General features: G+C 34.4%; 2 protein-coding genes and 1 pseudogene across 2 annotated transcripts; 1 reads left to right on the top strand and 2 right to left on the bottom strand.

Annotated features, from left to right (window-relative positions):
* The first annotated feature begins 381 nt into the window (after nucleotides 1-381).
* Nucleotides 382-2,241, top strand: LOC142629824 (pentatricopeptide repeat-containing protein At3g14330-like). The gene is made up of 3 exons (XM_075803861.1): nucleotides 382-498; nucleotides 558-977; nucleotides 1,042-2,241. The coding sequence occupies exons 1-3, from the start codon at nucleotides 382-384 to the stop codon at nucleotides 2,239-2,241; spliced, it is 1,737 nt and encodes a 578-aa protein (XP_075659976.1).
* Nucleotides 2,242-4,322: 2,081 nt separating this feature from the next.
* Nucleotides 4,323-5,642, bottom strand: LOC142629813 (protein GAMETE EXPRESSED 1-like; annotated as a pseudogene).
* A 2,383-nt stretch (nucleotides 5,643-8,025) lies between these two features.
* Nucleotides 8,026-19,876, bottom strand: LOC142621546 (cyclin-C1-2-like). The gene is made up of 9 exons (XM_075794830.1): nucleotides 19,717-19,876; nucleotides 19,480-19,586; nucleotides 18,568-18,607; nucleotides 17,182-17,226; nucleotides 13,727-13,845; nucleotides 13,496-13,619; nucleotides 12,530-12,580; nucleotides 11,388-11,535; nucleotides 8,026-8,509 (listed from the first exon to the last, which is right to left on the bottom strand). The coding sequence occupies exons 1-9, from the start codon at nucleotides 19,746-19,748 to the stop codon at nucleotides 8,405-8,407; spliced, it is 771 nt and encodes a 256-aa protein (XP_075650945.1). The 5' UTR covers nucleotides 19,749-19,876; the 3' UTR covers nucleotides 8,026-8,404.
* Between the last annotated feature and the right edge of the window lie 997 nt (nucleotides 19,877-20,873).

Here is a 20,873-nt window from a genome sequence, read left to right as displayed (position 1 = left end):
TGAGAGAGAGAGAGAGAGAGAGATAGAAACTAATACCTTGGTTGGGACTTGGGACTGTTGTTATGAAGAAACTCATACCTTTTTTGCAATGTAAAATGGGGTTTCATTAACCGAAAGGTAGTTTATTAATTTACCATTTATATTTTTTTCTGAAAAGACTAAACTACCCTTCTCGAAAGTTGAAACTCAAGTTACACAAAACAAGTTAACGAAAACAACACTCTACCACCAAACAACCTCTTTCAAAACCTCTCATTAAAAAAAATTCTTCTTACAAAAATTACAACTCATACAAATTTAAGATGTTACTAGAACAAAACCAAAACATGTAATCAATAAATAAAAAATTATGACTTAAATATTTCTAAGAAAGAAATCGATATGGGTTTTAGATGTGAATCTTGGCGCCGGAACTATTCAAAGCTGAACAACTGTCTGTTGCCGACGACAAGAGGGGCCTTGAAATGGGTGCATCGGCCAGGCGTGGTTTATGATCAGGTGTTCCTTGAAACCATTCCGATTTTGTGCTTGAGTTCTCTTTGATTTCGGTGCTCTAGTTGCACCTACTCCTATCTAGAGATAAAGGCAATCATGATCTTCTCAAGAACCCCACCATAAAAACCAAGTTCATCACGCTTTTCTCAGTTTGCGGCCTAATGGATGAGGCCCTTGGCGTGTTCGAGGATGGACTTGAACATGAACTTGTACCCGAATCCGTCTGGGTGGCAATGGCTATTGGGTTTTCAAAAAATGGGCATTCGAAAGAAGCTTTACTTATATATTGTGGCATGTTGTCCCGGTTAGTTCAACCGGGTAATTTTGCGTTTTCGATGGCCTTGAAGGCTTGTGCAGATTTATGTGAACTGCGGGTTGGTAAAGCAGTCCACGCCCAGATCATGAAGTGTAACGAAGAACCAGATCAAGTAGTGAATAATGCTCTTTTGAGGTTGTATACTGAGTGTGGGTGTTTTGATGAGGTACTAAGGGTGTTCGAAGAAATGCCTCAACAGAATGTTGTTTCTTGGAACTCTTTGATTGCAGGTTTTGTTCACCGAAAACAAGTGTTTGGATCACTGGACACTTTCAGGAGAATGCAAGGAGAGGAGATTGGATTCAGTTGGGTTACTCTTACAAGTCTTACCGGTTTATTCCCAACTAACTGTGCTTAATAGTGGGAAAGAGATACACGCCCAGATTGTGAAGTCCACTAGAAAACCTGATGTCCCAGTACTAAACTCACTTATGGACATGTATGCAAAATGTGGAGCAACAGATTACTCCAGGAGAGTGTTTGATGGAATGCAGAGTGAAGATTTGACTTCGTGGAATACCATGCTGACAGGATATGCTGTCAATGGGTGTCTACAAAAGGCAATGGAGATTTTTAATGAAATGGTTGAGTGTGGCATTAGACCAGATGCAGTAACGTTTATTGCCTTACTGTCGGGTTGTAGTCATGCAGGGCTTACTGATGAGGGACAAAGATTGTTCAATAAAATGAAGAAGAATTATGGGTTGTCACCAAGTGTAGAGCATTATGCTTGTTTGGTGGATATGTTGGGTAGAGCTGGGAGAATCAAGGAGGCACTAGAGGTAGTGAAATTCATGCCTATGAAGCCAATTGGCAGCATATGGGGATCATTACTCAATTCATGTCGGCTCCATGGCAATGTTTCTCTAGGTGAGGCTATTGCAGAGCAGTTGTTTGAGCTTGAACCTAACAATCCTGGAAATTATGTGCTGCTCTCAAACATTTATGCGAATGCAGGAATGTGGGGTAATGTCAAGATAGTTAGAAACATGATGGAAAGAAGGGGAATGAAGAAAGAGGCAGGGTGCAGTTGGGTACAAATAAAGAATAGAATTCACACTTTCGTGGCAGGTGGAGGTTTTGAATTTCGTAATTCTGCTGAGTATAAGAAGGTTTGGAATCAACTGATGGATGCTATGGAAGCATTTGGATATGTCCCTAATACTGGTGTTGTACTTCATGATGTAAACGAAGCAACAAAATCAATTTGGCTTTGTGGTAATAGTGAACGACTAGCAACTGTATTTTCACTAATTCACAGTTCTTCCGGAGCGCCAATTAGAATTACAAAGAACCTTCGTGTTTGTGTGGATTGTCACACCTGGATGAAGATTGTTTCAAGTGTTACTAGGAGGGTGATTGTTTTAAGAGATACCAATCGTTTCCACCATTTCAGGGGAGGAGCCTGCTCTTTCAAGGACTACTGGTGAACACAACATAGTAAGAAAGCATAATTATTTGCATTTTTTTATATTTAAATTCTAATTCATCCTGTTCCTACAACCCACCAAAACCGATACCATCTCTGTGCTAGAAACTAAATTTTCAAGCATAAAATAGCGTCGAATTGCTCTAATACAATCATCATCATCATCATCCCATAATCATCTGAGTAAATTATCAAAACAAAATACTGCATGAACCCATTATGACAAAGAATGATATACCTTAGGTTTGTCCTAAACAAATATATATATATATATATATATATATATATATATATATATATATATATATATTTGATGGTAAATTACACACACACCCAATGTGTCTTCAAGCCATGAACTCACATTTCATCCCTTTATTAAGGGAGGAAGAAGTGCCACTTCAGCTTGAGCTCATTGGCAGTTTGTCCTAAATTGATATACAATGTAAAATAGAAAGACGTAATACTGAATATAAATGAGGATTAGATAATTATGGTCATATTGGTTACACTGACAGAGAGTAGATTGCTCTGAATAGAGTAGTTTTCCTAGAAGAGCAGAATATTATGTGAACTTTGGGTTCACTAAAAGGACCCAACTTCTCTACATTCAAGTACAATGGGCTTAATCAGTCTCCAATTCAACATGCTTATAATTATATAACTAATTTAGACAAACTGTAACTTAGTTAACTTTATGTGACCGTTTATACCTCTAAATTTATATACAATAGGAGCAAGAGAATGTACAATGTGCAACTCATTTGGGATTGGACAAGAGACTGCACTGTATTGATCTAGAAATATTGGTGGACCTTTCTAATAGAATGGATCCATTGCTTATTAATTTTCAAGTTTTACATATATGAAAGTTTTTCAATGAATTTTTATTTCATGCATTCTCATTGTAAACCATGCACCCACTCCATCCACACCCACCCACAATAGTAATATGAAAATATGTTAGATAAGAGAAGGAATAAACAAATATTTTAGCTAAATTTTTAACACTATATTTCCCCGTCAAACAAGTAGAATCATAAAATTTTCTATTGAAAAAATAAGTTTACAAAACCAAGAAACTAGTACATACATACATACAGACATACCGTGTTAAGCTGAAAGTACATCATAATGTAAAAGTTTGTTGGAAACTAATACAAACAATAAGAAAATTCTCAATGAAGTCTATCTGTGGCGGAGATTATATTTTCTTGTAATTGAAGTGGCCATGATTGAATTTTCTCCAACTTCCTCTGGAAGTATATAGTCAGGGTCCTCAAAATTGTTTACATCTTCTGGTAAGTCAGAGTCAATCCATGTAGACCAGTTTTCATCACTATCCATGTCCCATGACGATTCCTTGTGTCTATCTCTATCCAAGCCATTAATCTTCTCAATTAATGTTAGAAGCATCTGATGGTTCAGCACTTCAAAGTCTCTGCATGATTTACAAAGCCCTAAATTAAATCTGAATCTATGAAAGCATTCTCTTACCTAAATACTATTTTATTCTTCATTTCAAAATACCTGTATGTGCATATGGCATGTAGAATCTGGATTGAAGCAAGAAGCACAAAGAGCAACCTGTTCAAATTTATTATCCATGATCTTCGTTCAATCTTCTCATTTGTTGCAAGCCGAAGTATCGCAACTTCTATTACGAATGTAGCACAAAGCCCTGCAAAAAAAATTAATTTTATGGTAATATAGGTTTCCAAATTAAAAAGAACGAAAAGAAGGAGATAAAGTAGTAGAGATACCGATATTTAGCCTGGGCCTGACTTTGTATGTTTGCTTTGTGCTAGTGAACATATAGATGATCAAGATTGATATACAGTACCCAAAGAAAGCTTTAATTACTCGCGATTCAAGCAGCATGGCATTGTGCAAAGCAAAGAGATTATCTAAAACAATAAACATGCCTGCTTGCTTTGATTCAGAAGATTCCTAAAAGCAGAGATAGAGATATTTAGTCAAAAAAATGAACACTAATCCAAGCAACCACTTTATGAAAAAAAAAATTTAGTGAGGCAGGGAAGAAAATGCTAACCAGAGCTGCTAAAATAGACTTTGAATTTTCCATCAGGTGGTCATGAACTCTATGAAGCTGTTCTTGCTGCCAAAGAAGCTCTTCTTGTTGTTTGTGGCTATATTCGGCAAACTGTTGCAGAGTTCTCCCGTAATTCTTTAGCATTAGAAAATTATTTATTGATATTCTTGGTTTTAATTTACTTTATCATTTAGTTCCTATTTTACCTGCTCTCTTCTAATGCTTCAGATTTAAAATTCAGTTAAAATTTGAAGACCCTCAAGTGCCATGGATTGCTCATCCAAAAGTTGTTGCTGCTTATCTAAGGAAATAACTGCCATATTCCCAATGTCATCTGCTTTGCTTTGTAGATTTTCCATCTTTATAGACATTGCATCTCCAACTTTAGTTATCCCCTTCTCAATTTCGATAGCTTCATTTCTTAAATTATCTATTTCTTGGCCCAAAATATTGTAAGAATCATTAAGCATTGTCATCCCATCCACCAAATATCTCCTCATTTCCACTTGTCCTTCTTGCAGCTCTGATTGAGAAGCTGCAAGCTCCTTTGATTGCTCATATAAAACTTCTGAATGCTTGAGAATGACATCTATATGATCTCCTACATTCTTCGTTGTTAGAACTACGAGTTGAATTGGAGTATCAATGGAATTTAAAGAGTCATGAATTTCATTTGAGTTCTGCAATAGAGATTCTGTTTTTCCTTCTATAATTTCTAATTTGTCTTCAGCCAGTTGAGCTAAAATTTTCAGTTGATTTGCTAATCTCTCTGTTTGTTGCTTGAATGCGTGAGTCCTGCAAATCGCACAAGGGAAAAAATAAATAAATAAATAAAACTCTGTTTAGGCTCTCTTAGACGAGGAAAAGAAGCAATCGAAAATATGGGAAGAAATAATACTTAACTGTAACTGATGGCAGATGGAGTTAGTTTCAAGATAAAATGCAAGATAAACCTGGTACTCATCTTCACTCAAGCCCTATAAGCATTTAGCAATGGCAAATTTCAGGTCACAAGAAGGAAAAGGTTGCCTCCCAGAGTCCTTTTGAAAGCAATCACTAAGATGCCAAGCAAATCTAGACCGCTTCTCATCCACAGCAATAATCTCTGAGCATCTGGAAAAGAGATTCCGGTAAGCATTTTGCCAACAAGAGTTTGTACCAACTAATTTGTTTTTAGCACTTTCCACTAGCTTGCTTCCCTTCTGATCATTAAAACATTCCATGGAGAATTCAGCAAGGCCAGAATTATCCTTTGTACCAGAAGAAGAGAACCAACTCCATGACTTGCACTTCAATGAATATGAGGCTAAAATTAACAGCAGCATAAGAAGTAGATGACGATGACGACCCATTTGAGCTTTACACTGAATGTTTAAATACTGTTAATTAAGGCCGTTCACTAAAATTATGAAACATGCGATACACAGCTCAAATTATACCAACAAGACTTGGAGGGCAAGGGAAAAAAGCAGAACAAAGTATAAATCGAAAAGGACAATTTGAAAGACAAAGTAGGGTAAAAAATTATGTGTAGAAGGGCAACAAACGGAACTAAAATGATTAAAAATGTAATTCTCTATTATTATTTTCCTTCTCCATTTTTTTTTGTTTTATAATCAAAATACCTAAAAATGACAGAAATGCTTAGGCATGCAATTCAAAATAATTCAAAGGCTGCAGAGAAACCAAATACAAACCGAGGATAAATTATTGAATTGATAACCATTTTTACTGTGCCAGACTGCCAGTTAAGAGTTCCAATTTATTGTTGCAATTCATTCTAGTCTTCTAAGCCAGTTTCCAACTACTATAAAATAAAATAGACAAACAAGAAAATCAATAGACTTATTGTTCAACCAAAAAAAGAGAAAAAAAATAAATAAATAACTAAAACCATCAAAAAAAAGAATAAGAAAAAGAAGAAGTCACCAAAACCCAAAACTTATTTTTAAAATTGAACTATATATATTCACGTTGCACACTCGCCTTCAAAAATAAATAAATATAATGAAAAAAAAAAAAAAAGAAAGAAGACAACAAGTGACATTTTATTTTGTAAAATGAGTGTACTAACTATCAGATACTCTTTGATATTTTATAAATAACTCTTTATGTTTTGTAAACAATACAAATTTCTAAAAATTGAATGAAATATGAACATTGTGGCTCGTTGTTGATAATGTATCTAGTCAAACTAACACTGTTTGATTTCAATAAGAATATTATCAAAAAGGATGAGAGAGAGAGAGAGAGAGAGAGAGAGATAGAAACCAATACCTTGGTTGGGACTTGGGATTGTTGTTCTGAAGAAACCCATACCTTTTTTGTAATGTAAAATGGGGTTCGATTAAGCGAACATATAAAGGTAGTTTATTAATTTACAATTTATATTTTTTCCAAAAAGACTAAACTACCCTCCTCAAAAGTTGAAACACAAGTTAACCGAAAACAACACTCGACCACCAAACAACCTCTTTCAAAAATTCTCATTAAAAAAAATTCCTCTTACAAAAATTACAACTCACAAATTTAAGATGTTACTAGAACAAAACCAAAACATGTAATCAATAAAAAAAAATTATGACTTGAATATTTCTAAAAAAGAAATCAATATGGGCTTTAGATAGTTGTGAATCTTGGCGCTGGAACTATTCAAATCTAAACAACTATTTGTTGCCGACGACAAGAGGGACCTTGAAATGGGTGCATCGGCCAGGCGTGGTTTATGATCAAGTGTTCCTTGAAACCATTCCCATTTCGTGCTTGAGTTCTCTTTGATTTCGGTGGTCTCTGTTTGTTGAGGGAATGAAAGAAAGAAAAAAAACATACAAAGAAAGAGATGGGATTTGAGAGAAAATGAAGGAAGTAAAGAAAAAAAAATTGTAGTGAAACTGAAAGAGAAGAAACACTACCATTTGAAGACCAAGACTTTCCTCCCTCACAATATCCTCAGTTGTAGTTATAGCGATGTAGCAGTTGAAAGGAAGACAAAAAAATTTCTAAAACAAAGTTCTACCAATTTGCCTACATTTTTTTGACCATGTATCCTTGGCTCCTTGCTACAAACAATTATCTATGTTTAGGGTAATTATATCGTACCCTTTTTTTTTTTTGTTTAGTACCCACTAGTGGACAACCTGCTATATCAAGTTACCAAAACATCACATTTGATGGTACCATCCTCATATTGTATAGTACCAACATCACATCTGAGTAACTTTTGTCACATTGGATGGTTCTCTTATTTTTCCTCACATTCGATAGTACCATCTTTATATTTTGTAGTACCAACATTACATGTATCTGTGTTTTTATGTGCAAACATAAATAATATTAAATAATAATTTTCTTACATCTCCTGCATCATAAGCATTCTACATAATAGACACTTTCAGCTGAGTTTATGTCTTTTGCCTTGGATTCATCCAAATAAATGAGTAATTATTATAGCAACATAATATTTCTTCCTTTTACATAATAGTGGGTCAAACTATTTAAAAGTCCGTTTGGATTGAGGAAAATGGAGAGAAAGAGTAGAGTAAAATAGAGTAGATTTGGCCCAAAATTAACATATTTTTAGTCAACCCTACTCTACCCCCTTCCACTCCCTCTTTTCCCCCTTCTTCCAAACAGACCATAAATTCATCGTAAGATCCACCATTTGTATAAGAGGGGGAGGGGTACCATAGGGCTATAATCTAGAAGTAACTAACAATTTTCACAACATTACAAACATACAAATCAAGTTAACTACTTATAACGATTACATTACATAAATCCAATTGACAGAAAATCAGATACATGTTTGCATACATAAAATGCTACAAGCAGCTAGACTGATTGATCAACTAGCTTTCTTATGAGAACTTCGCTACACTAAGCATTTTTATAAAACATGGTGATTTTACAGATCTTGCCTCCTCTACAGATTTCTCCCCTTTAATGACAAGTGCAGCAAGCTAACCATCTTTGCTTTGCCAAAGAGCACGTTGATGGTTTTGTAGTAGCATAAAGACCAATACCATTGACTTCTTTTGAGATATATCAATGACTCTATGTTGGTCGTAATTAAGCTAAATCCATTTTCCTGCAGGAAGAAGAGCTACCATACCATTTACGGCTTCAAATTTAGCTTGCTTAAAGCAGCAATGATTCGATCATCTGTGATCATTCTGTGGTTTTCATAGAAGTCTAGTATCTCCATAGAGATATTTTTCACCTGTCAAAAACATACACAGCATTCATAATTTCAGCAAGCAGATGAAAGCCTCTGCACTTTTTACAAGCTACCAAATCATAATAGTAAAATTGGTGGAAATTTACTGCAATTTGTTAATTATATGGTCACAAATGCAATGTTCATAATAAAGGCTTATGCTCATTAAGCACAGGAATTAGCAAGCAAATAATAGCCATTTATACAACACTATGAGCTCTTACTGCTTATTCTAGATAAATTTTAATTGAAGATATAGAGATTCTAAGATCCTTGATAGGTACTTAACTCCTATAAAATCAACTCTATCAAGAACTACACTCAATTTTTACTCCCTTGGCATGTCAATCTCTAGCACAGGTAACAAGAGAAAAGAAAAAGAATACAAATATACATATATAAGCTCATACTCTTGTACTCTATAATCTGTACAATCTGGGGAAAAGGGCATAATAATTTATTTTTGGAACTTAAAGATGGTATAGAAATATGACTTAGTTTTGATATAAAACTTCCAAATATCAGTTGATAATCAAGCCCTATCACCTGCAATATGACTCTTGATAATACTCCGAATCAGGGTTCACATAGTTAACCCCTAAAATTTAGGTTCAAAAGCTTGCTGTGTTGAGCGTTATTGGAATAATGGGTTCAAATTAGAATGCTGATGCAGGACAGGTTCAAAAGGGGATAGGAAGGGGGGATAGAATAAGAATTTTGGGAAAACAATTGAATAGAAAATAAAGGCCAGCCCTAGGAATCAGCACCCAACAAGGGAAAAGTAATGGCAATTGATCATTTTCTGTTCTTTTTTAATTACGGGTAATCAAGGAAAAATTGTTAAACAAAGCAGCAGCTAACTAACAAGCAATTGGAAAAGGATATAAAATAATAAACTTTTGGTGGAATTAATCAAGTAAAGAAAATAATGATGATATTTAAATCTCTACTTAGTTCAAACGGAGAAGGGAGAAATCTGATCTAGGCTGTGAAATGTGTGGACCTGAACTTGTGCAATTGGGCTGCTAGACCGTGGCTACATGAACTCTTCATACACAAAAGAACATCAGACCAATCGTTGTGACATGTGGGCAGGGCTAAGATGCTGGCCTGCTTAGTAAATGAGTTGATCAGTGGTCTGACCTATATGCTAAAAAATCTTCTTTCGAAAAAAAAAAGACACCATATTACCTGGGCACAGACAGACAATAGATCAAAAGGCCTAGAACCAAATTAGATTTCAGTATTTGACCATAAATGGAGTTCACAAATGGCATATCTTCAGTTCAGTTCCAGGAGATGAACCGGAGAGGCACATGACAATGACTTGAGGTGGTCTCAAATTGAAACTTTGGTGCTAGCACCGTGATGTTTGGTGGCAATGCCGACACTGTGGCTACACGACAATGGTGAGTGAAGGCTGAAAGGATTGTCTATGGCAAGTGGGGACTCGGCATAATGGCCATTAAGTTCTATTGAAGAGGCTAGGGTAGTTGGGTAAGTATTTAGCTTATGCACGTGAGATGGGAGGTTTTTTGGATCTGGTTGTAGTTCTTTAGAATGCCAGGAAGCTCTACTCGCAGGTGCATGAGGGTTTGTGATCTGCGATTAGGGTGCCAGTGTCAGTAAAAAGGCAATGTTGTAGACAGTTCTGGTGGATTGGTTGACAGGCTTCACAGGAATGTTGGTGGTGTGATGGTCTACAACCGCAACAATGGGATTTTTTTGTGGTTGGGCTCATGGTCTTTTGATTGTATGGGCTCAGTGGGGTGGACAGCTTGGTTCATTGCGGCGATTGAAGGGTTTTGATGGTTGTTGGTAAATGGGAATCAATGAGGGGCGGTTTTGGCAGGGACTCAATATTGTGGACTGGATCCGGGTTTGCTTTGATACTAAATTTGATGCAGGACAGGTTCAAAAGGGGAGGAAGAGGAGATAGCATTAAAATTTGAGGAAAAAAATTTGAAGGATGGCCCTAGGAATCAATAACTACAGTTTGCTTGGAATCAGCACTAAGCATGAAAACCTAGTAATCAGCACCCATCATTCCAACATAATATTTTATGTCTCAATAATCTGTCTTCTATATTTAGTGGAGCCTTTTTAAATTGACTTTCAAGAGTACATCAATAAGGAAAATAATAAAACCATAATTTTTAAATCCCACAAAATCCTCAATCACATAAAGTTACGTCAATTGGAAATTCAAAATTTCAAACTAGCACTAATTTTGGTGTCTGCACCAAATACATACGAAAGCATGCATAGAAAGCACTTCCTCAGCTGAATCTTATATATTAGACCATATCAGTACATGCCATTGTTTGTGTTGCACATTCCAATACATACAAAATTATACATGACTAAATATTACATAGTGAAACACTATTATTTGTACAAGCCATAAGATTCTTATGACCCCAAACAAACTTGGTTTAGTTTATAATGAGCTATCAAATAGTCAGAAACTTCATTAGCAAAATTCTTGTGGCAAGTAATAATCATTCACATAAGGAAATAAGAGAACCCCATTTTATTATATTTTCTTTAGTACTTTTCAGATATTATACTCATATTTAAAGGAGAGTGCCCCTATCTGTATATTCAAACTACTTCAAGTAGAGACAGTAGGATCTTGTAGCAGAGCCGATGCAAGACCCGGTTGTATTGCAAGACTAGGTTGAAGACAGGGCCTGATGCTATGATTGAGACTTATGTGTCAACCATGATCTTAGATCAAACCAATGCTTTCAGCAACATATGACATTCCAAGATGAGAGTCACATTGAATAGAAAATAATGATATATTTCTGGAAAAAGCATTCACAAAGAGATTGCCAGAATAAGAAGCCACAGAAAAGCTGATGAGAAGAAAATTTACCACATTCATATCAACACGAAGTTCTTCAAACCATGCAGTGGTATCCTTCTCCCTTAGTACACTAGCAATGTAAATGCAAGCTAAAGCTATCAGATGTGGAGCATGTACAAGAATAAGGTCCATCCTGTAGGTGTCATTCAATAGTCCCCTGCATGTCTCAAAAAAGCAATGCTACATCATGTTTATGTTCTTGAACATCATCTTTTTTATTTTTATATTTCAATAGCTGGATGTAGGGGGATTTGAACCTTGGATGTCTCTTTTAAAAATACCAAGAAGAGCCAACCAGTTGAACATCAACTGAGGCTAAACGATGTTGTAAATAAAACAAGAGCAACTATGCTTTACAGAATTGATGGCTGGCACACAGAATGAAGTGTCAAGTGCATAGCAAGAGGAGGATGTAAAAATAAAAATGTACAGTATCAACGAAACTAATAAACTGTTGGCCTATCCTTGGTGATGCAATGTTGACAGCAATAACAACTTCTTTTTTCTAGATCATGAAGGCTCCTTTGAGATTTTCAAATTTTAAAAAAATTATAAAAAATATATTATAAAAAAAAATCTTATTTTTAACTCAAGCTTCATTGGGTCTTGTTAACTAGTGCCTTAAGCCTAAGCGCACAGTTTTTAAGGAATAATGAGAATTCAATTATGAATTCTAATACACATTTTTTCGAAAAGAAAAATACAATTGTCAAGAAATTTATTGGTTTGCAACCACAGATTCATTGTGGTTGTAGGTGCTTTTTCTTGATATGTGAGCACAGTTTGACTTTAGTTTTTGGAAAATGTATAACAAAAATCATTTAATTAAGCATTAAATGCACCTTAACTTGTGCCCTAATGGCACTAGTTAACAAAAGCCTTATTTTAATTTGATGTGGTTTCAATGAAAGCTAAGAATCCCATTTCAACTTCTACTCACTTTGCATCACACGTAGAGAAAAGGCTTGTAAATTAAATAGAAAATTGGAACAGGACGATAAAAAGAATATAATTGGTTATCAACAAATAAAAAGAATATAAAAGCTATACTTTTTTACTGAAAAGAACAAGAACAAAGAATTTGAGAAGCATGGTGCTGTGTGCTGGCAGCAACCACACAAAATTGACTATGCTGGGGATTGGACACTTACCAAGTTAATTGAGTCATACTTATATCATTCAGGCTTGCATCCTGAAGCAACCTGGCAAAGAAAAAAGAAGGGTGGGGAAGAAAGTAAATATAGAACCATTTAAACTGAGGAAGATACTTCATTGACAAGATCATATAACCAGCATTTCAAAAAGGATTAACTTGTCTAAACATCATGCACAGTGATGATTATTAGCATAACTAGAACCAAATGAGCCTTTTCTTTCAGACAGGTAACTTAAGGTAGCTCATGATTAAATAAAGTGTGTTTGCAATTCCAGAATTGTATGATTATATTTGAAGAGGAGAAAGCGAATGCAAGCATGCAACTCCTAAAGATAGGTACCAGCCACTATTAGTCATACCCATTTCATTATTACGTCAGGTATGATATGGTAACATACTTATGCACCTAATTCAGCTATAGTGTCATCTAAAAGTTGGATATCAAAAGAAGTTATTAAGATGAAGACTAACTGCAATAGAATTCACCCTAAATATTTAATTCAAGATATGCATTTACAAATATAAATCAAATCCAACTTTAGCCACACCCACAAACGTCATATATGATACTATACGTTAAAATCCAACCACAAAATGATATGTGATAAAAAAATAAAATGGAAAATTTTACCATTGGAGCTTATATAAGGTGAGATACCAAGTCAAATCCCAGAATGACTACAGCTAAAATGGATCACAATGTGATTTCAAGAGATTTTTTGGGGGAAAGAGGAGGGCAGGGTGTAAGTAATGGAATTTTCAAGATGTTATCTGTCAATCAAGTAGTTCCTCAAGTTGAGTCAACTGTATTTACAAGAGTTAAATTAACCCTGATGTAGCTCACCCCTAATCATTTAACAGTTCAAATTTATACAATTAATTCACCAAAGAGAACCACCAATTATTTTATAACTAACCAGAAGATACTTAAGGTAGATGATATAAAGGATGAAATACTTACTGAGACAATGCTCGATAAGGATGGAATACAACTAAATAATAGTTGAGTGCTTCTAAAATCTTCATTTCCATTTCAAGGATGTCTTTGATTTCATATCTATCATACCTATACTTTTCATCAGTATCTGTAAAACAAGAAAGGTATGTTCTAAGCACTTCACACACTAACATAGAATGACAACGATTGAATTTGGTGGAAATTCATACAATCAGTCTAGTATCAAGTAATTACATAATTTTTTAATGTAAAATACAAGAAGCCTGGCCTGCACTGTGCTTTCTTCTGCTTTTGAAGCCAGGTACAAGCAGGTTGGAGCCACAAGACGTGGATCATATTCTGTCATACTCTTTCTGAAAGCACAAAAAGAAGTTAAGCTTAGCAAGCAATAGCACAACTGGGCATAAAAAATTGCCCGAATGTGCTTTCTTATGAGGTGATGCAATTTTTGGCTTTATTTTTTTTTTGGCTTTTTTTCTTTTGATGAAATAGCAAATTGGCTACAAAAACAATTACAAGTGTTTGTATATAAACTAGTGTCAAAGGACATATCAGAAACTACTCAGAAAAGAATGTCCTTCCAAATATTTATGGGCAATCAAAAAGAGAGAGAGAGAAGACAAACTTGACCTTCACCAAGTTAACAACATAAGTAAAAAGAAAAAACGTAAAAATAAAGTTCCTACAAGGTTGAGTTTAATATATTTTTCATTCCTTTGATTGAGAAAATCATAATTGGCTCAAGATTTTCCCGAAATGACCATAGTTCATTACTAATCAAGATACCTTTTTTTAACGAACAAGCAACGGAAAAGGGTACAGAAAAACTTTATATTTAATCCCAGCATAAAATGCAAAAGGATTGCTTGCTAGATTATGAGTCAAGTCTAGTCTACAAAGGTTTTGTGAGTAAAGAATGATTGTAAATTTTTCTTCAATAGTGAAAATCACCTACAGAGTGGTCCATTTTACTTTTGAAGAGTCAGTCTTGAATTTACCTACTACAGTATTAGAGTAAACATGATCTCCACCGGACAGGCATAAAGATTCAGCTAGTAAACTAAAGTGTATACCATGATTTGTCTGTCAATCAATAACTGTATTCATTGCATGATGGATGTGAAGAAGTAGACGATTATCTCAGAAATAGTTTTCCATTTCATCATCAAAATCCTTTTAATTGCTTTATGTTGTTCTGGATTGTGATGATTGTAACTAAAGTTGCACTTTTTGTTAAATTGTTACTCTTGTAATACAAAAAAATTAATCCGTTAATTAGAACATGGGGGTAAATTTTAGAAATTTCAATTGGTATCGGAGGGTAGGATCAGTTAGGAATTAGTTTCTTGACTGTGATTCTTTTACCCCCTTGTATTGGATAAGTCCCAGTCCCTTGGTGTTCCCATGATTTTGATTGAAGCTACTTATATTTTATAGCATAAGGAGTTATGATGAGTACAATGTGGAGGCACGCAAGATCATGAAAATTCATCACAGGAGGATTATGATGATGAGGATGGACTTTATTTATAGCCCTATAATAAGCTTTTTTAATGAATTCACTAAAATGAAGAAAACATCTAAGCAATTCCTTAAACATCTTAATGAGGTTGATCATGAGAAGGAGGCATTAATTATTGAACTAGATGAATCCAATAAATACACAAAAAAACATAAGGATGAATCCTCAGTTAAGGAGAAAATCAAGACCGTTACTTTTCTTTTTTCTTTTTTTTTTTAAAGTTGGGTTTGGGGGGGGGGGGGGGGGGGGGTGTTGGAAATCAAGACCCTAAAAGATGAGCTTAAAAAGTGAAGGACTCAATTGAAAAGGTTCGCTTAAGAAAACTTGATCAAATGCTTAACTCTCAAAAGTCGAATTGTGACAAGAATGGCTTAGGATACATGCAAATTGGAGCTTCTATCCAGTCTACTTTGTAGTCCCCTACTATCATTAAAGGAAAGGACAGTTTTTTTTCCTCCTTCAGGACAACTAGGTTGTTCAAGCCCCGTGCACAAGGGAATGATGCAGTGCATCACAAGACTGTTGAGCTTGCTGCTTTGGTTCTGAAGCAAAGTAGCTAGTTGCAGCTACGTTGGGGCAGCATGAATTCAAAGTGTAATACCGACATAGGCCATTGTACTCCGCAACATGTTATAGATACTACGCAATGTACTCTTGGTGATAGGCTCTTTGTAAAAGTGAAGTGATTAGTAGTATGCCTGTGTTAAGGCGGTTAGTGATAAGAGCTGCTAGCTATTAGGCAATTATTAATAAGGGCAGTGACATCAGCAGTTAGTTAAGCCAGTTTGTTAAGCCCTTGGAGTGATTTTTCTTTTAAAGAGTTCTTCAAAAGTTTTCCATTTTGTCACTAAAATTCTTGTTTTCCTTTTATTGCTTTATATTGATTTAAATTGTGATAATTGTTACTGTGCTTGCACTATCTATTAAATTTTTAACTCTTCGAATAAGAAAAAATTAATACTTTAATTATTGGATCAATTTTACAATTTTTGAAATAATAATATTTATAATTGGTGTTCTAGTTTTGTCTGTCTAGCAATTTATGCGTTTACAAAAAAAATTACTACTGCTTAACTTCAAATTGGTAAGCATTAGTAACTTCAGATATGCTGAATTATAAATTGGGACGAAATATCTGCATATGTATAATTGTGCAACTATTGCCAACACCTGGGGATATGAACAAGCACCAAAATCAGCATAATAAATTGCCCCATTAGTTTATGTTATATAGCATATCATCAAAGATGAGTAAAAAAATTCATAAAGCATATTTAAAATACTTTGTAACATGTGACATAAATTTAGGGCTGTAAACGAATCAAGCCGCTCATGAACAACTCGTGTTCGACTTGATCAAAAGCTCATTCATGTTCGTTTGTTTATAAACAAGCCAAGCTTGAGACTTAGTTTTAGGCTTGTTTGATAAACAAGCCGAACCCAAGCACAAATAATTGTTCATGAACAAGCTCATGAACAATAGGGCTCGATGAAAAACATGCCGAGCTTAGGCTTGTTTATACCTTGATATATGTTTAAAAAATAACCTCATTATTATGACATTACACATATCTTAATAATTACATAGTCCACATGAGACCGCTTACCACTACCCATTAGATTTTTTTGTTTACTTGATTTTTGGTAATATAAGCATTTGATAATGCAAGTTTTTTGGATCCCAAGCTAAAAAGCTTGACTTAAGCTCGAGTTTGAGCTTGATATTAAGCTCAAGCTTGGCTTGACTAATTAATCAAGTCAAGCTGAGCCGAGCTCAAGATTTTTGGCACTCTCGTGAACTCGAGTTCAAACATTGTTTTTAGGCTTGTCTCAAGCTCGAGTCAAACTTGAGCATTTGATTTCTATTGACAAGCCAAGCTCAAACATGCACCACTCGGCAAAGTTTGGCTCGTTTACATCTCATATATAAGAAGTGCAATTAAATTACCCAAAAAAAAAAAAAGGAGAGATGCTTAGTTGTTAACCAGAAGCAAAACAATAAAACAAACAAGTATTAATCAAGTATCAATTATCAAGTGGTTGGTACAGATTCACAAGAACTTCATAGTCGTTACTAGGATCAAAAGCAAAGCACAAGCCATGAGCTTATGGTTTCCAAATGAGCATATTTTTACCATCATCAGGCAATTATTTATTATTTAAATACCTGGTGTAAACACGTCTCATATATGTCACTGCAGTAGCTACAACCCTGAAACATTTGAACGGCATATTAGAGATCAAATCAATTGGTTAAATTTGTTGAATAAATATTTTTCTTTAAATTTTTTTACTGACACACCCAACAAATCTTTAACCAACAACCTCATATCACTCCATTCTTATGGAAGAAGGATACACCATTTGAGCTAGAGCTCATTACCAAGTAAAATATTTCAGTTTTGAATTTAGACTTTAATGTTGTTGAGGATTTTATCAGATGTAATTGTGCCCCGATGTAATCCTTGAAAACTATAAAAAATAATAATAAAAAAAATAAAAATAAAAAGAGGCTCCAGGAATGTTTGAAGCAGTGTAATTTGAACAAAAATTCTGATTAGATATGTTTCTCTAAACTTGGTGGTGATTCCAAGCATGATTAGGTGGTGAACCCTAGGGTTTGTCCTGTTCTTCCTTCCCCGTTATTTCTATTTTCTACCCATTCTGTCCTGCATCACATTCTAGAAAATATGACGTTTGTTGTTTCCAATAAACAACAGTCATTATTCCTTTTAACATTGTTTTAAAAAGCCTAGCCAAAGTATAGTGCAATGATGATACATAAAATTCCATCCCCTCAGAATATATACTGTTATGGTAGATAATGCACTTTGCACTTGGTTAGAGCTTATTCTTTTTTTTTAATAGGTAATAGAATTTTTATTGAAAAAATGACAACGTGTTCATGATGATGAACACTCTGGACATCAAGTAAATAAAAAAAAGCTCAAGAGCTAACAGCTAACAGCTAACAAATTGTAGAAAGCAGGAATTGAAATACATTGTGTAAGACCCCAAATACAGTTAGAGCTTATTCAATTCATAAAGCTTTTGTCCTTTTGATAAGTAAAAAGACTAGTGGTATTTTTTAGAACAAAATCTGGTACAACTAACATAAAGCAAACTATCAGTATAAATGTTTTATCTCGGTGATGCATTAAAGGAACTTGCTTGAAAACTCTCAAACTTCTCTTAGAGTGGAATATCTGAAGAGCAGTATTATGGTGCTTCATCTATCCCAAAATTTGCACCAACCACAAGGTAGAAGATGCCCAAGAATCAGATTCTTTAGATAGTAGAAAACAAAATTATATAAAGTATTTTAAAAAGTAACCACAATTCTAATCATTGTCAATATTATGATACTTCTTAACAAGTGTAACATGCCCAGACAGACTAATCATTGTCCTAAATCAACAAAATAACTAGGGCAGAAATTCTAAAAGCTACATGCAAGTCAAGACTGCAGAAAACACCTAAGCAGAGAGGGAAAGAAACAATTATTTTAATAAAAGTTAAAATGTTAAGTAACACTTGGAGAATAGGTTCAAACCTTTGCCTCACTTTAACATGTTGAGCCAATTTCCATATATCTGAAAAGAAAATTTACCCAAAAAATAAAAGGTACGATGTAGAATGATTTAGATATGGAGAGCAAAACTATTAGCAATTTCATGTATGTACATGTGACCATCAAGACATGTTCACAAACAAAATATCGGTAGGGGATGACCATACATTGTAAGTTTGATGAGTCTTCAATTAACCACAACACAATCAACAAAGACAGCCCGTACAATCAAAAGTTGTGAGGGATAGTAGCAAATAACTTGTACTACGATTTCTGATGGAAAATCTATTCCTAGCACTAAAACATACAAATACACTGCACACACAAACACAGAAAGGAGAGAGAGAGTGAACAAAAACCACCATTTTCTCTAATATCATTAATAACATAAGGAACTCCAAGTAACAAGTTAATAACAACATTCTGAACATAACAATTAAGCATCTTGTTTTGCAATTAAGTTGAAACCAAATATGCTTCCGTTCACTGCACTGGGAAAGCACCAATCCTCTATCGAACATGATCAAATTTCTATCAATTTTCATTGACAACCTATCACCATGTGAAAATTACAACCACCACAATATTAATCAGTGTATTTACAAGATACAGATGCAACATTCCCTTTCCATCTTTTATTGGTCAGCGATACACATACAACTTTCACTTAATATAACCGCATCAAAGAAAAATGATAATAATCCACAAAAGGGTAACAACGAAAGTATCAACCATCAATATGTCCTGAAACTATAAAATTTGAGGGAGTTTTGAAAGAGAACTCTTAAATAAGCTGAACCCCAGATCAAATCCATCCAAAAAAGAAACCATAAAATTAAAAATTGATGGCAACCCAACAAAAGTGAGTGTGAGAGAAAGAGAGGGAGAGAATACAGTTGGCCATGTGCATCTTAATGTGCTTGAAGTCCTCAAGAGTGATGCCCTTTTCTTTGTCAAGTGGGGGCACCACATCCACCTCTTCCTGGTCCAACAACTGTTTGCTGAGCAAAAATCACAGAAACAAAACAGACCCAATTTCAAAAAAAATGAAAAACAAAAACCCAAAAAAAAAAAAACATAGAGAAACAAAGTGAAATTTAGATAAAGATGTTGTCTTGGAAGGAAAGATACCAGTGCGATGATGTCCAGAAATTGGCGGCCATGTTTGGATCAGATACGAGAAATATTCTGAGACTGATCGAGACTTTAATGTCAATGTTTCCCGATGGTTCAAGATTTCTGGTTTGATGGTTGAAGAAGTAAAGTAAAAAGAGTTGTGAGGCCAGTGGAGAAGTCTCTCGGTCCTCGACGGCTCCGTGTCAACTTAGGCCCATTAGCTAAAGCTATGGACCTTAGCAACTTAGGCCTTGAGAGAGGCCCGAGTATTGAATGAGCAAGCTACAGATCAGTTTGGTCTCTTTGCGTTTGGATAGAGCCAATTAGCCTCTGGAGAAAAAAGTTTCAAAAGAGAGAGGTTGATTTTTTTTTTTTTGAAGAAATAGAGGTTGATTATGATTGGTTTTTTTATATTTTTTTTATATCTAATTGAACTCTTAGTATTTTGCGCTTATTAACTCACTTAGCACAAAAATTAAAAAACTTAAATACACACATGGCACAAAATGACAAAAATTAGCGCATAAGTGAAATCTAATTTGGAATCTAATTAAATTTTATCTTAGCCTTGGCTTTATATATATACTAGTTGCTAACCCGTGCGGCGCATGAGAATAACTACTGGATGAGTTTCATGAAGGAAAAAAGCAATGTTGTGTCTCTAATTTAGTTTGTATTGTATATATAAGTATATGCAAGATAGTTTGTATTGTATATATAAGTATATGCAAGATAGTTTGTAATATATATACCAAAAGGTGTTTATTAAAATGTCATAACCATTCAAATTGAATATACCAAAATATGCATATTGAACGAAAATGTGTCTATTGACTGAAAAGGTGCCCGTTGAACGAAAAAATGCATATTGAATGAAAATGCATCTGTTGAAGGGTCATAATCTTTTGGATATAAATAGTAGTTCATATTCATTTGGTAATTTCTTCTCAATTTCTTATCATTCATCTTTCTTAGAAACACAAGCAACCTGTAGATATTCTCCAAAATTGCTATTTGTGAGTCGATTTTTTTTTGTTAAATAGTGAAAAGGTCCAGGAATCAAGCCACACCAACAGTAGTGACAATAATACTAAACAATTCCTTCATTTGGTAATATCTTCTCAACTTCTTATCTTTCATCTTTCTTAGAAACACAAATTAAAAATATGTGA

Source organism: Castanea sativa, chromosome 1, assembly GCF_040712315.1.
Source record: "Castanea sativa cultivar Marrone di Chiusa Pesio chromosome 1, ASM4071231v1".
NCBI classification, from domain to species: Eukaryota; Viridiplantae; Streptophyta; class Magnoliopsida; order Fagales; family Fagaceae; genus Castanea; species Castanea sativa.
The sequence above is the reverse complement of the archived record's forward strand: the minus strand, read 5'-3'. Positions and strand labels throughout refer to the sequence as shown.